Source organism: Leopardus geoffroyi, chromosome A3 (assembly GCF_018350155.1).
Source record: "Leopardus geoffroyi isolate Oge1 chromosome A3, O.geoffroyi_Oge1_pat1.0, whole genome shotgun sequence".
Classification (NCBI taxonomy): domain Eukaryota; kingdom Metazoa; phylum Chordata; class Mammalia; order Carnivora; family Felidae; genus Leopardus; species Leopardus geoffroyi.
Window position 1 is genome coordinate 30,067,368 of NC_059336.1, and position 16,228 is coordinate 30,083,595.

The 16,228-nt window shown below is 44.3% G+C and overlaps 1 protein-coding gene across 4 annotated transcripts in view; it reads right to left on the reverse strand.

The window, feature by feature from the left end:
* Nucleotides 1–16,228, reverse strand: part of DNAAF9 (dynein axonemal assembly factor 9) — a 134,402-nt gene that overhangs the window by 64,470 nt on the left and 53,704 nt on the right. For 3 of the 4 annotated variants that reach the window (XM_045445168.1, XM_045445167.1, XM_045445170.1), the window contains 6 exons: nt 13,097–13,178; nt 12,078–12,114; nt 7,677–7,764; nt 6,219–6,295; nt 4,428–4,472; nt 4,009–4,054 (listed from right to left, as the gene is read on the reverse strand). In XM_045445168.1, coding sequence (XP_045301124.1) covers nt 4,009–4,054; nt 4,428–4,472; nt 6,219–6,295; nt 7,677–7,764; nt 12,078–12,114; nt 13,097–13,178 — 375 coding nt within the window. The remainder of the gene's footprint in view (nt 1–4,008; nt 4,055–4,427; nt 4,473–6,218; nt 6,296–7,676; nt 7,765–12,077; nt 12,115–13,096; nt 13,179–16,228) is intronic. The other variant, XM_045445169.1, reaches the window with a different exon arrangement.

The following is a 16,228-nucleotide window of genomic DNA, read 5'->3' on the forward strand; positions in this document are numbered from 1 at the left end:
CTGGCCTCTCAGAGTTGAGGGCGTTTCTTCCAGGGTTTTTTTTGTACCCTCGCATACTCTTCACATCCTGGCACATCAATATGCTCACCAACTCCTATTTTGGTTTGGGCTCAAGTTCTGGACAAGCCTGGAAAGGTAGTCAATCATTTAGTACACAAGTCTTCATGGATATTTCTGGGTATATACTGACACCTGCAAATGCTTCTTTCACTACCAAGAAAATTAAAAGAAAACTATATAAGTTTTTATGGCAAGATAAAATAGAGCCTTCAGCAGGCTGGAAAAAAATTGGAGCAACAGAGTTCTTGAATATCTGGTAAGTAAGTCCTAATTTATATTAAAACTAATGAAAATGGAACAATTCGGGGGGCGGGGGGGGGGAGGGAGGAATCTAGCAGAAGAAATGCAGAAAATAGTATGAGCCAGAGCCAGGGTCTAGAAAGATTGAAAATCTGGTGAGGGACATGATGAGTGGCACAAGGAGCCCTCTCAGGTACCGTCTCCTCCTGGTCTGACGTTGCTGAATGAATGCCCAGGTGCAGAGCTCCTGAAGCAGAGCCCACCTTCACACATCTTTGTCCTTGCCTGGGACCCCTGCACCACCCTCAGCACAGAGACAAAAGAGACCTGGGGCTCTTGAAGAAATTGCTAGATCCCCAAACACAAAAAAGCAGCAGAAGAGTTGAGGAAAAAAACAGAGTTAAAGCCGAAGTTGTTAATTTCTCATGTCATCATGAAAAAAGAATGTACAAAAGTGACAGGTAGGCTTTTATAGTTTAGTTAACTTTTCTTTTTTAAAATAAATTTTTGTTTAAAATAATTTTATTTTTTAAAAAGAGACAGAGAGAGAAACAGAGCGAGAGAAGGGGAAGGGCAGAGAGAGAGGGAGACACAGAATCTGAAGCCAGTTCCAGGCTCTGAGCTATCAGCACAGAACCCAACACGGGGCTTGAACTCATGGAACGTGAGATCGTGACCTGAGCTGAAGTTGGATGCTCAACCCACTGAGCCACCCAGGTGCCCCTCTTTTTTTTTTTTTTTTTTTTTAAGATTTATTTTTAAGTAATCTTTACACTCAACACTGGGCTCATACCCACAACCCTGAGATCAAGAGTCACACACTTCACTAAGCCAGCCAGGCGCCCCTGTTTTAGTTAGCTTTCTGAGTAGGTCTGACAACTGGGGTTTTTTATCTTAATCTGCTCCAAAGAATTTTATCTTTTTTTTTTTTTTTTTTTTTATAATATATGAAATTTATTGTCCAAATTGGTTTCCATGAAACACCCAGTGCTCATCCCAAAAGGTGCCCTCCTCAATACCCATCACCCACCCTCTCCTCCCTCCCACCCCCCATCAACCCTCAGTTTGTTCTCAGTTTTTAACAGTCTCTTATGCTTTGGCTCTCTCCCACTCTAACCTCTTTTTTTTTTTTTTTTTTTTTTTTTTTCCTTTTTTCCTCCCCCTCCCCCATAGGTTCCTGTTACATTTCTCAGGGTCCACATAAGAGTGAAACCATATGGTATCTGTCTTTCTCTGTATGGCTTATTTCACTTAGCATCACACTCTCCAGTTCCATCCATGTTGCTACAAAAGGCCATATTTCATTTTTTCTCATTGCCACGTAGTATTCCATTGTGTATATAAACCACAATTTCTTTATCCATTCATCAGTTGATGGCCATTTACGCTCTTTCCATAATTTGGCTATTGTTGAGAGTGCTGCTATGAACATTGGGGTACAAGTGCCCCTATGCATCAGTACTCCTGTATCCCTTGGATAAATTCCCAGCAGTGCTATTGCTGGGTCATAGGGTAGGTCTATTTTTAATTTTCTGAGGAACCTCCACACTGTTTTCCAGAGCGGCTGCACCAATTTGCATTCCCACCAACAGTGCAAGAGGGTTCCCGTTTCTCCACATCCTCGCCAGCATCTATAGTCTCCTGATTTGTTCATTTTGGCCACTCTGACTGGCGTGAGGTGATACCTGAGTGTGGTTTTGATTTGTATTTCCCTGATAAGGAGCGACGCTGAACATCTTTTCATGTGCCTGTTGGCCATCCGGATGTCTTCTTTAGAGAAGTGTCTATTCATGTTTTCTGCCCATTTCTTCACTGGGTTATTTGTTTTTCGGGTGTGGAGTTTGGTGAGCTCTTTATAGATTCTGGATACTAGCCCTTTGTCCGATATGTCATTTGCAAATATCTTTTCCCATTCCGTTGGTTGCCTTTTAGTTTTGTTGGTTGTTTCCTTTGCTGTGCAGAAGCTTTTTATCTTCATAAGGTCCCAGTAATTCACTTTTGCTTTTAATTCCTTTGCCTTCCAAAGAATTTTAAACATCTAAAGATACAAAACCTTCCTGGGCTATGTGGTCTCTCTTAAGTGGCAATGAGAATACCACTTTGGTTCCTAGATCAATCAGGAAGACAATCCTGTGGGTTATACCCAATACCTTACTTTCATATTTGGCTTCTGATATTGAGGAAGGGGAGACAGAAAATCAAAAGGCAGAAGCTCATCTCAGCCTGGAAGGGAGGACAGGATTTGGACTGAAAACAACAACTTCTCTCTTCTTTCTTATTTCATTAGCGGCTGCTGAATGCATGCTTAACACAATAATATGATTCCACTGGACTCCCGACTACCTTCTATTGTGCAAAGCACCTTCCAAAGCACTGCACAACAGTCTAAGTAGAGAAGTCAGGGCTTAACGTCTGGCAAGGAGATAAAGTACTATCACTTAATATCAGAAAGCATTTCCTAGCATCTTGATTATGTCAATTAATAAAATCTAAACAAACATCAATACGAAATGGTGACAGATACAGGGAACAGATACATTATAAAAAGAGAAATTACGACCTTAAGGTTACCCCTCTTGTACTACTTTTTTTAATTTAATTTTTGAAAGACAGAGACAAAGCAGAAGTGGGGGAGGGGCAGAGAGAAGGAGACAGAATCTGAAGCAGGCTCCAGGCTCTGAGCTGTCAGCGCAGAGCCCGATGCAGGGCTCGAACCCATAAATCATGAGATCATGACCTGAGCCAAAGTCAGATGCTTAACCAACTGAGCCACCCAGGCGCCCCATGTACTACTTTCTTTAGATAACACGACTGTTTTCCACTGGTGATGGTGGTGGGCATGCATCTGCATGGAATCATCCACACCTGTGCACCAAGTTCTTGGTGACTAAAAGCTCACTGGAATTAAGGCTTGGGCAGTAGCCATAGAACAGACTCAAGGCATAATCTGTGCCCATATCTATTTCAACGAGACTCTTGGCTGGATGGGCCACTATCCTCTCACGCGTTGCTTGCCGATCATCTACACATCAGGAGGCACTGGGATAAACAGAGGACTTGGCTTGTGACCAGGAGCAACTAATCTAGAAACTGCCCCCCTAGGCCATGCCAGTCAGCCCACCTGGGGACCTATATTTCTGCATCTGTAAACCACCCAAATGGCCCATCAGTGTGCTCCCAGCACATGGGTCCGAAAGTTCTGCTCTGACCACCCTCTTCACTGGTGGCTTAGGCCCCATTTTGTTGTTGTTGTTGTCTATTTGTTTTTATTTATTTTCACAGACCCCTGTTAATAAGCGCATCAGCACAGGCTGTGGAACACAGAGAAGCCAATGAAAACTCAGCCTGTATTGAGGCAGCCTTGTCCTCTGCTCACATTTCCATATGAGGTCAGAGCAATCACAGTCACTTAGAGGAAGCCTTCCTAACCTTAGGAAGAAGTGTCTCTCCTAGCCTCCAGCTAAGACTCTGGACCCTGGGAGCCTAGGCATGGGGGTATGATGTGGTGGGCGTGGCACAGCTGCCTGGGCACCCTCAGAAAGCACAGGCTCCCCACTCCCTCTGCAGCTGAAATGCTCCTGTGAACAGACCAGTTTCCTCAGGTAAGGTACGGACTGCCCAAGAATCCCATATCCTCCTATCTCACCCCTTGCAGATGTCCTTCTAGAGGCCATTCTCTGCCAGCTGACTTAAAACAGCTCTGCTTACCGTCTTCACGAAATATAAGCTATCTTCACTGTCCAGAGGCACAATCCTAGAGGAGGAAAGAGATATGTATTACATTTACAATGTTCTCTTTTCTCAACTTGGCGGCAACCCACAGACCTAGATTTCTTTCAGGGCTTTTCAAGGCACTGGGTTGCATGTAAGCAGAATTAGTACATAGGCTGCTGGAGGGAATTAGGTCCACCTCCTACCCCCATGCCCGATGCTTCAGTGGGAAGCACTCAGGGCAGAAAGTCTCAGATGAGTGTAGCCAGCCCCAAGCCCAACCCTGGCATAATGCTGTTGCCAGGTATGGAACTCTATGAAGACCACCCACATTAGCAGTTACAAGACAGCCTCTCTCTTCTTCTTTGTTCCTAAAACTTGCCCCAAATGAGTATGCACTACAAACATACACTTACCTTCCGTGATTATTCACAGCATGTATATGAAAAGTCATCTTGGAGCTGTAGACTCAAAACAAAAGAAGTCAGTCTGCTCCTGGTGACCACAGCGTTGGTGCCCTCCCCAGACACCTACAGCTGCAATGCACCTGTGCTGGGCCCTCATGGCACCCTTCCCAAGTGTGGGGCCAGTGTCTGACTCGTCATAGCTCTTTCTCGGTGCAGATTCTCAGGGCTGCCTTGACTCTTGGACAGGGCACAAGAGAACCATGTGACAGAACTACGGTCTACTGCAGACTGGGAAGACCCTCTAGTGGCCCATGGCCTCCTGCCCCATAGCTATGACAGCTGTGACATATTGTCCTAATCCTGCTCTTCTTTACTACCTTTGGGTCAAGCTGCCATCTCTGCTCAGAGCCCAAGCAGAGGCCAAATCCTGTGTTCCTCTTGGGAGATGGTTTGCTAATCTGATGTAGTGTGAGGGTACTCAGTAAAGTGATCTTGTGGAGAGAAGGGAGTGGGGCTCCAGATGGAGGGCTGGCCATGGGAGACGCTTCTCCTATTGCCCGGTATTCGTTCCTTGCCGATCCTTCCTCCAGCTGGGAGGTATACCCGGGGCTAAAAGGCCTTGGGGTTGAAAGGTGGCCTGTCCTGGAGAGGCTGAGTGGCCTATGCAAGGCCCTGAGGAAAGGAGAAAATGAATAGGCCAGCTGTGTTGATGGTGACACAGAAGAGCCCCATGCAACAGCAGCTAACGTTTACATGCCTAGCCTTTCAGCACAGTGGGAACATGAGGAAACAGATGTTCAGAGAGCTCCTTGTCTTGCCCAAAGTCACAGAGCTGGAAAGCAAAGGTGCTTTCTCAAACTCAGGTCTTCCAGGAACAGACAATCCAGGCCAGTGCAAGGCCTTAAGGGAACGAACTTCCTCTGTCCCCTTCCTCTCAGGGCCTGAGCTACAAGATCCAGAAGACCCACAGGAAAGGAACCTTAAGCCTTGCACCAAAGAGATCTGGCTCTTCCCTCCACTCCTGGAGTTACAGCAATAGAACTCTTGTTAGATCAACTGACTGACTTATTGTTCTCAATACTCCTTCTCACTACCCAGGGCTGTAGATGTAAGAAAATGTGGGGTACAGAGATGAGGCACCACAGGGCACGTCCCATAGAGTTCTTAAAGAAATTCCCCAATGTTGGGGTCTTCGGTCTCCTTTGCAAAAAAAGTGCACCTAGTGGTCCTCATATGGTACAGAGGGTTAGGTGGAGTGGGTTCATGAAAGTTTTGCTATGGACACAGACCACACAGAGAGCCTCTGTGATGTGCCAGGAGATGTGTGATGCTTAGACTGCCAGCAAGCCCAATTCCCACAGCATCTAGCCCCTGAGGCAGGGCCAGGCTCAGGGTGTCAATGACCTGAGAGGGCATGGAGGCCCAGAGCCAGGCTCTTCTAAGCAGTGACTGCCTTCTCGTGCCCAGGGACCTTGACCCAACAAGCTTCACCTCTCATGTCCCCAGCTTCACCTTTCTAACTTGTGAACCTGGGTCCTTCAGGTCTCCGACACCTCTGGTATTGATCTGCCTCCCCTTCGGTCATCAGGAATGTGTCTGACTCTTTCTCATACAGTTCCTCCATCTTAGGCTCCTTGGCCTCTCAAAGCCCTGATCTTGAGTTTCTCCTTCACACGTCCCCTTATTTTACTAGAACGTTTCTCAAAGAGAAGGTGGAATATCAAATACAAGGGAGAAGAGGGTCTTTATAAAATGAACATTAAAAATAATTCCTTATATAAAATAGCAGTCATTGCTTACCGTAGGCCTGCCTTAAACTGTGTCAAATCAAAGGAATCTAACCCGGATCCCAGGGTCTGCTCAGCTACCTCCTTGGCCTGTAAAACCAATGACAAAACAGAGACAATGAGCTTTCACAGCAGGAAAGAGTACACATCACTGATGGGAAGTACCCTTCTAACATTTGGCCAGGAGAACACTGTGCCCCTCCCCTCTACATGACTGCTTTGTATACATCAATAGATCAAAGTGGAAACATTGTGTTAAGGGAAACAGGTGCCTGCTTTCTTTGGGCTGGGTTCACAGGAAACACTTCATTCAGGCAGGTGGGCACTGGAACTTGATCTGCTGGGAACTGTAACCAGCTGAGATGATGCCATTGTGAGGTCTGGAAAAGTGTCTTCTCCCCGCCCTCTCCCCTGGCCTTGAGGGAGAAACTACTGCCCTTGGAGTTTCTGTCAGATGCTAAGAATATTCAAATACCTAGATTCACAAAAGATCAGTTAAAAAAACAAAGGTATGAGAACTGATAGTGCATAAACTTTCAGCTAAAGGGTTGAGAAATCCCAAGTTGTGCCAGGGATTCAAGTTCAGTGAGAAGGGGAGATAGCAGGGAGCTGGTGACTACGGCTACAGTGTCTCTGGTATCTACATCATACACAACCTTTCCAATGTCAAATGGCTTCCTTCAGGAAAGGTCCTATTGGCATTGGGAGGCATCAAGCCGACTCTTCTCATCTCCTTACTGGGTCAGATATAGGAATCCAACTCAGCAGGGCAGGTTAACCGCAAAACAGCAAGGAAGAGAACGGTCAGAGAACGAGAACACATGTGCTTGTCTAGGAAAGGCAAGTCAGATTTTCTAATCTTTAGGGTTTTTTTTTTTTTAACACTAAATTATAGGAAATCACACTATATAGTTCAAAACAAACTTGGGGAGCCTGGGTGGCTCAGTCAGTTAAGCGTCTGGCTCTTGATTTCATCTCAAGTCGTGATCCCAGGGTTGTGGGATCGAGCCCTGCATCCAGCTCTGCACTGAGCATGGAGCCTGCTTGAGAGTCAGTCTCTCTCTCTCTGTCCCTCTCCCCCACTTGCATGCTCTCTCCCTAACATTAAAGAATCAAACTTACGTAACTTTATATTTTTCTTTATTTTTAACTTTTAAAAGGATTTTTTAAAAGCTATTAATTAAAACACTATGCTACAGAATGATTTTCTTTAACACAAAGATCTACAAAGATCAACAAAGATCTACAAAGAAGTGCTGATTAGTGGTCCTTCGTAGGACAAACGACACTTCGGTCACAGGCAACAGAAGCCCAGTGCTCTCCAGGCATCTCTGTGTCTGGTGCCAGCTCCACCGAGGCCCAAGCTCGCACAAAACTGAGTAGTACCAGGTATCCAAAGCCAAAACAGATGGATAGGAAGTTTTACATTGAAACAACTACTAATGAAAGAGAAACATGGTATTTAAATTACCTTTGTTAGACTGGAAGTTTTAGCATAACATGCAATGCCAGCCAAAACAGCCTCAATAACAGCAGCATACACCTGGGACAAGAGCCTACTTTAGAACAAAAAAATATGGGTTAACTACAGCATCATAAGGTTTCAATAAACGCTGCATGCACATAAATGACATTCCCTAAGGAACTGAATGAGAAAAGTGCAAAAATGGAACTCATTGATTTTTCTTTTCTTTTTTTTAAAAAAAAATTTTTTTTTTCAACATTTATTTATTTTTGGGACAGAGAGAGACAGAGCATGAACGGGGGAGGGGCAGAGAGAGAGGGAGACACAGAATCGGAAACAGGCTCCAGGCTCTGAGCCATCAGCCCAGAGCCCGACGCGGGGCTCGAACTCACGGACCGCGAGATCGTGACCTGGCTGAAGTCGGACGCTTAACCGACTGCGCCACCCAGGCGCCCCGGAACTCATTGATTTCTAAACCTTTTAAAGCCATGTGCCCCATACCTGAGATACACTTTGCTCTTCTAAACCATGACAGAAAAGTCAACTCTTCTTAATTCTGCTCAGAAGACCAACCTTCCCTGTTTGTGATCCAACAGAAGAGAACTCTGTGGGCTCCCTAGCTCCTTCAGTGTCATGGTACAGACTTTGCTTTTCCAGGACCAAGCACACCACCCCTTCATGTCATCTCCTCCCAGGCCTGCTGTGGGCTGGCTGTTACTGGAATCTCAGGGTAGGAGACCTCAGGGGCAAGAGAGACTACTAGAGAAGATGAGCTCCACTTAAATTCAAATTCCGAGCTGCAGACCACTTTACAAGTAGCTTACCTGCTCTAGAGAATAGAGAATGTTTCTGAGGGGAAACATTCTCTTCCTATAGCCTCCCTGCTCCCTGCCCGCCAATCTTGTTCTTTCTCTTGGACTCCTCACTTCCCAAAGTGATTATAAGGTTTTTTTCCCAAAGTGATTATAAGAAGGTTTCTTCCTTTGCCAGACTGGGACTGCTATGAAGGTCCCTAGAAAATCCGACACTGGTTCCTCTTAAGCAAAAATTTTCAATCTCCGTATTTTGGGCCAGATAATTCTTTGTCATGGGGTCAGTCCTGTGCACTACAGGATGTTTAGCAGCACCCCTGGTCTCTATCCATTAGATGCCAGTAGTACCCCAGTTGGGAAAACAAAAATGTCTCCAGCACTGTCAACCATCTCTGGGAGTCGGGGGTAGGAGTGGGGGGAGAGGAGCAGTAAAATTGCCCTTGGTTGAGAATCACGCTTTAGGGGAGGGAGATCCAGGATCTTATCAGGATAATTACAGACAGAAGGGGTTCATTCACAAGGCCCTGAAAAGCAAAGGAGGTGCCTGGCAAGAAAGTGATAAAGCCTTGCCTCAGACTACTACAGAAAAGTCTATTTTTATGCCTGAGAATCTCTTAACAGGTAAAGGAAGGTGACAGGAATTGGAAAGCAGGAAGGAACACAGAAATGATCTGATCTAACTCCTCTGACAGAAGAAGCAAGTAGGGCCTCTGAAGGTGGAATAAGTTGTCCATGCAACAGAAAACGAATGGCAGACTTGAATTCAGGTCTGATGCCAGCCTGGTGCTTTTCTACTGTGCCATGTCATACTGCCAACTTCTTTAATTTCCTCTTTGGCTCCTGCACCACACCTCTACATTATAGGTAAAGGATTTGAGGTGGGTAGAAGAAAAAAAAAAAGACAGAAAAAGTATACATAACAAAATGATAGCTCCAAGAATCAGCATATCCTGAAGACTGTTGGCCAGGCCATGAGAGAGGGATCCATCCTGGTATGAAGTAGGCCTGGCAGGGACACTGACAATGAGCTTGGCCACTTCCAGGTAAAACCACAGTCCTCCACACCTCAACACCAACACCAAAGACATATATATGTCTTCCTCCTTTCCCCACCCAGCTTGATTCAGACATCATTCAGTACCAACACTGTTCAGGTCTCCCCACTCTTGGCCTTCTCCTATACAGACCCTCAGATAAGAGCTGAATGCAAAGGTACCTGGTTATGGACTCAAAATGGCCTGAATAGGAGGCCCGAGATTCATGACAAGGGAAGAGTCTGCTCCATGCCTAGATGGCACTGCTGTTGCCTTCCCTAGGACTCTACAAGGCCCAAGTTCTACCAGCTCTGTGATTCAGTAAGTCTCCTGATATGGGCCCATGCACCCCTCAATACCAGTCCCTGAAACAGGGTACCAATGTATTTGGTTTAGGAAAAACACCAAAGATCCAGAATGAAGATCCAGTGGCTAAGCACAGTGGCATAAAAGTATCAGCAGATACAAAGCAAGACTATATATACCCATCAACGTATGAGAACGCAGTTGACTTGCTGCTAAAGTGCAGAAAATCCACACATTTAAAAACTGCACAGGGGCTCCTGGGTGGCTCGGTCTATTGGGCATCTGACTTCGGCTCAGGTCATGGTCTCAAGATTCGTGAGTTTGAGCCCCGTGTCAGGCTCTGTGCTGACAGCTCAGAGCCTGGAGCCTGCTTCAGTTTATGTGTCTCCCTCTCTCTACCCCTCTCCTGCTCATGCTCTCTCTCTCTCTCTCTCTCCCCCCACCTCTCTTAAAGAATAAACAAACATAAAAAAAATTTTTTTAAACTGCACACACATTGGGGTGCCTGAGTGGCTCAGTCAGTTGAGTGTCTTCTTGATTTTGGTTCAGGTCATGATCTCATGGTTTGTGAGTTTGAGCCCCGCATCGGGCTTTGTGCTGATATTGTGGAGTCTGCTTGGGATTCTCTTCCTTTCCCTCTCTTTCTGCCCCTCCCCCTGCTCTTAGTCTCTCTTAAAAACAAAACAAAAAATAAAATAAAAAATAAAAAAACTTCACACACATTAATTACCACTATACAAAACCTAAATGTAGAATTTTTAAAAACCCAGAAAGATACACAGTAAGATATTAAAGGGTAGTGCCAAAGAGGAGGAATTATAGCCGATCTTATTTTTCTTACTTTCTTTTCAGTTTTCCAAATTTTCTGTAGTCTGACTATATTCCTCACATTATATTTTTTCCAATACAGTTTAGTGTTTCCTACCCCAGAGGGGTAGGGGTAATTCTGGGAACTACTATAGCCTGAGGATCATATATTTATAAAAAGATCCTTAGATGATTCTCTGTGGCCTGTCACTATTGGCCTTTGGGAAGCACTTGTCTAGACCATAGTAGTTTATGTTGGAATATTTAACTAGGTAATAACAGAACTCTATTATGTTTGTATTTCTAAAGGAAAATTCCTTTTTGGAATGCAATAGTTCCAGCATTGTTATGGATTGAATTGTTTCCTTCTAAAATTCATATTGAAGCTCTAACCCTCAATGTGATTGTATTTGGAGATAGGACCTTTAAGAAGGTCATTAAAGTTAAATGAGATCATAAGAGTAGAGCACTAATCCAGTAGGACTGGTATCCTTATAAGAAGAGGAAGAGACATCAAAGACTTCTGTTTCTCCACTAGAGCACAGAGGACAGGCCAGGTAAAGACACAGAAAAAAGTGGTGGTCTGCAACTCAAGGAGAATGGCCTCACCAGAGACCAACACTGCTGGACCTAGAACTTGGACATTTAACCTCCAGAACTGTGAGAAAATACATTTCTGCTGTTTAAGCAACCCAATCTCTGATATTTTGTTATGGTAGCCCAAGAAGACTAACACAAACATTAATGAGTTTATTTCTTATCTTTGGTTTCCTGTTATATGTGGGGGGAGAGAAGTTAACACTAGGACCTTTCTAAAGTTGCACAGCCTAAGTTCAGATCCTAGCTCTGATCCCGAAGCCTGAAAGTCAACTCCAGAGGAAACACTGCTCAGACCAGATGGGGTTTCACAGATTCTCCCAATGCATTTTAGGATGTTTTATTTGTGGGAAAGCCTCTGATAAAAAATGTACTATGTAGAAGACATAGAAGAGTCAGGCCATTGAAATGCATGGGTGTGCAGAGAGGAAGTCTCTGAGTTCTGGAGAGAGGAGCACATATCAAAGACAGCAGGACTCCATGCTGAGGGACAGGGGCTGGGAACTAAAGCTCTGCTCACTACTTCACTCTGCTCACTCCCACCCATTGCTGATCTCAAAGTGGGACAGCCACTTCTTCAGAGTAACTCAACTTTGAGAAAGAAAAAATAAGAGGGACACTTGGGTGGCTCAGTTGGTTGGGTGTCCGACTCTTGATTTTGGCTCGGGTCATGATCTCACGGTTTGTGAGTTCAAGCCCCGCATCGGGCTCTGCACTGGCAGTGTGGAGCTTGCTTGGGATTCTGTCTTCCTTTCCCTCTGCCCCTCCTCCACTTGCTCTGTATCTCTCTCTCTCAAAAATAAATAAAAAGAAAAAAAAAAAGAAAAAAGAAGATAGAAATGAAGACTTACATTTGTTCAGTTTTCTTGGGCAGCTTACTCTCATCACCTGTGAAAAGAGAACCATGAATTAAGTGTGACAAGATCACAAGACATGCAAACATTTCACAAGGAGACTACAATTTCGTAATTTGAAGATGTCAAGAATTACATTTTTTTTTTTCTTTTGGGTTAAATACAGTACAAGCACACACAAGAGAGAAACCCAGCTTCGCCCGGTATCCTCCTAGTCCTTCACTCCTGACACTGATTTTGTCACCACTAAACACCAGAGAAGACATGGGGAATTTCAGGCTCTGGAATGTTTTTGCCTTTGTTTTTAATTTTTTTAATTAAGAGGTATAATTAAGTAGGCTCAGTTCTGAGTCTTTTATTGTTTCCTTAATTAGCTGACCCTTAATTATCATGCTTCTTTCAGAATCTTCTGGCTTATATGGTAACACCCAGGTAAAAACCTGGTTTCTGCTATACCCTCTGTGGAACAGTGCTGAGATCCTCATTCATTCTAGAGGTTCTTCTCTATACCTCTTTGGATGTCTGCAACTTCTAGTTACCCTAGCAAGGAGAGCAGCTCTAGTGGGCCTAACCTTTCTGGATGGCCCTGCAGCATGGAACACTTGCTCCTGTGAATGTTCCCAGTCCACAGGTAGCCTTCTACCATGGTCCTTCCTCACAGAACAGCAGGCATCTGGCTGAGTCGTCCAAAGTCCCACTGTAGCCCACACCTCCTGCTATCCCCTACTAGGACTTACTCATCTTTGCCTTCCCTCTGACACTGAGCACATGGTCTCACATATGGTTAGACTATATACATCCTGAGCTGATAATTGTTCCTCCTGAAATACATTCTTTGAGAAATGTGTTAGGCACATCAACTCTCCTTCTGGAATCAGAGAGGGAGTTGGAGGCTGACAACGTGGGTATCTTAAGCTCCTGAGGAAAGCAGTAAACTGTGAGTCCACTTTTATCTAGTTCATGGGAGAAAGTATTCATTAGGTAAGTTGATGAGATGATAACTTACAAGAACTTACCCAAGTAAGGAACGTGGGTAGCTCCAAAAAAGTATGTTCTTGAACAGGCAAGGGGCCCCTTCGGTGAGACGCACTGTACTACCTGGATGTCAGAAAAAAGTAAGAGTAAAAAAGGAGCAGGGACTTAGGTGTGTACTGTTAGAGAAATGAAAAGTGTATAGTTAATGGAAATCAATTTTATTTCACCAACAGCTGATTTATTATTTTTTAAAGGCACAGAGGAAAAGGTCACGTTTAGCTGTTGTTTTTCCAACGGTATTTTGTGTGTGTGTGTGTGTTTTTAACCTTGGCTACATTGTGAGGTTGCTGTCGGGTCAGCCCATGATGCTAATGAATTCACATCTTAGAAGGAAAAGAGGAAATATGCTTGGATTTTGACTTCCATTAACAGTCTAGAACTTTTACAGTGAGGACCTTGGCCAACATGACAGGCCGATGTGTGGGGGAGCTATAAATTCAAAGAGGGTGCTCCCCAGGTCCCCATCTTCATTTGTATTTCATCTCTATACACAGGCCTTGGAGAAAAGAAAATAAGTTTCCTAGATTTAAAAATTCTTATTCTTCTTTGTTTAGTTCATTTATACAAAAGTAGATAAAGATGTCCTTTTCTCTTGTGAAAATCCAGCATCTCATCAGGGTTCCCAGGATATCAGGTATAAAACAACAACAACAAAAATGCTACTATAGGAGCTAAAGGAAAAGAAATTAGCACAATATATTAAAAAAAATAGCTAAATGTGACACAAATATTCCTTCTACTCCAATGTTTAAGGAAGTCACAAGAGAATGCATGGCATTTTTTCTGTAATATTGTGAACACCGTGAATCCAAAGATTTGTATTAAGGACTTGTTATGACTACTCTGTAATTCACCATCATGAACATGATCAATATTACCATGATCCTAAATAAAAATGCATGTACATATTTCTAATTGTTGGTTAATGGACATATTTCCTCAATAAAACATGTTCCCTGGACTCCAAATTTCTCCTAACTCAAGTTTTTTTTTAAAGATGCCATGTGTTTCAAACCAGCTTCCTGAGATTATATCATAAATTCGTATAAGTAAATTTCACATCTAATTTACTGATACATTAAAAGAAATCATTACAAGAGAATTTACATATATAATGTACAACTACTCAGATAATCTGGATTTGCATGTTTTACCTGTCACTGATTAATCTGTAAATTATTCATAAATGGCACAGAAGTGGAAAGGGTAAGTATGTTACACTGAAAAAGAGATGAATGAAGATGAAAGGTCATAATCTCAGACCCCCCACCTCCATCCCAGGACCAAATCTCATATAAGTTCCTTGACCTCATTAAGTTTCTGAGTTTATAAAATAAAGATCCCCAATTATTATAAAAAGTTCTACAAAGAACTTGGAAAATTAAAAAAAACTGAATAGTTTTTTTTTTTTTTCGATGTTTATTTATTTTTGGGACAGAGAGAGACAGAGTATGAACGGGGGAGGGGCAGAGAGAGAGGGAGACACAGAATCGGAAACAGGCTCCAGGCTCTGAGCCATCAGCCCAGAGCCTGACGCGGGGCTCGAACTCACGGACCGCGAGATCGTGACCTGGCTGAAGTCGGACGCTTAACCGACTGCGCCACCCAGGCGCCCCTAATAGATTGTTTTGAAGAGCAGTTGTAGGTGTACAGAAAGAATTAAACCCACAGGTGTGTGTGGCCCTCCCTACATTCTGCAGGAGTCTTCCTCTCTCACTCTAGTCCATATTCAGCCTCCAGGAGTTCATCAAAATTGTTATTTACATGTGGCTTCTGCTCCAGGTAAGCAGACATTGGCTGTGACTCTCTCGACTCACCCCTCTAGATCTTGGAGTGTATTTGCCTTGAGACTTCAGTTCTTTGATGAGCCCAAGAAAAGTTGTTGGTTTCAGGTTTTTTAGCTTTTTTCTTGTAAGGATGGGAAAGATGATTTCTAAGCTCTTTATGTGTTAGCACCGAAAGTGGAAGTCTGCCCTGGATCTTACTGAAATCTTGCACTTTAGTAGCCCTTCTTTGACACTGCTTCTGTGGGTGAATAGGGGAGCACATTGCTTTGTTACCGCCTGGTAGGAGCGTTAAGTCCAGGTTCTCCACACAGACTCTACTGACACCCAGTGTGTGTGTGTGTGTGTGTGTGTGTGTGTGTGTGTGTGTGTGCGTGCGCGCACTCGAGAGCGCATGCTCCTTGTTACTGCTGGGCAGAATAGGAGTTTAGGTTCCCCAGTATGCCTCTAGTGACACCACCCTGGCTTGGGAGAGTCCCAGACACTATGGGTAAGTGATGGCCTTGTTATAGCTGAGTGGTGGTGGAAGTCCTGACTCTCCACTGGCCTCCAAGGATACCACCCCAAGGAAGAACACTTCGTTACTGCTGGATAGTGGTGTACATCCAAGGCTCCCCTGTCTCCACTGATACTGCGGGGGGAGGGAGGGTTCACTGGTGCCCAGTGGGGATGAAAGTCATGGCCCCCTACTGGGCCTTCTCTAATACTGACAGGGGTGGGGGTAAGGTAATGGTGCCCTGTTACAGCCTGGCAAGGGTGGATATCTAGGCTCTTCACTCAGCTCTTGTTGGCAGGGGTAGATGGAAATATTTTCTGAGGGGTTTGGCAGGAATAGAATAGCTATTATCTAAAAAATTTTTTTTAAATTTTTTGAATGTTTATTATTTTTTGAGAGAGAAAGAGAGAGCGTGCGTGCGAGCGCGAGCATGAGTGGGGGAGGGGCAGAGAGAGGGAGACACAGAATCTGAAGCAGGCTCCAGGCTCCAAGCTGTCAGCACAGAGCTTGACACGGGGCTCAAATCCACAAACCACGAGATCATGACCTGAGCCGAAGTAAGACGCTTAACTGACTGAGCCACCCAGGCACCCTGAAAGTTTTCTGTCTTGTTAGGCTGTCCCCTTCCTAGTCCTTCCACCAGAGAAAAGAGGCTTTACTTAGGGCTTTCTAGGTCTGCGCCTATTGGCATTTCTGGGTTGTCAGCTTTCAAATATCCAGTCTGGGATACATAGGCAAAAAGGAAGCCCAGAAAACTCACTGCCATTTTGTCCCTTTGGTCCTAAGGTCCTCAGCCAGCCTACTTCTTCTACCCTCCTATGTTTCTTTTATAT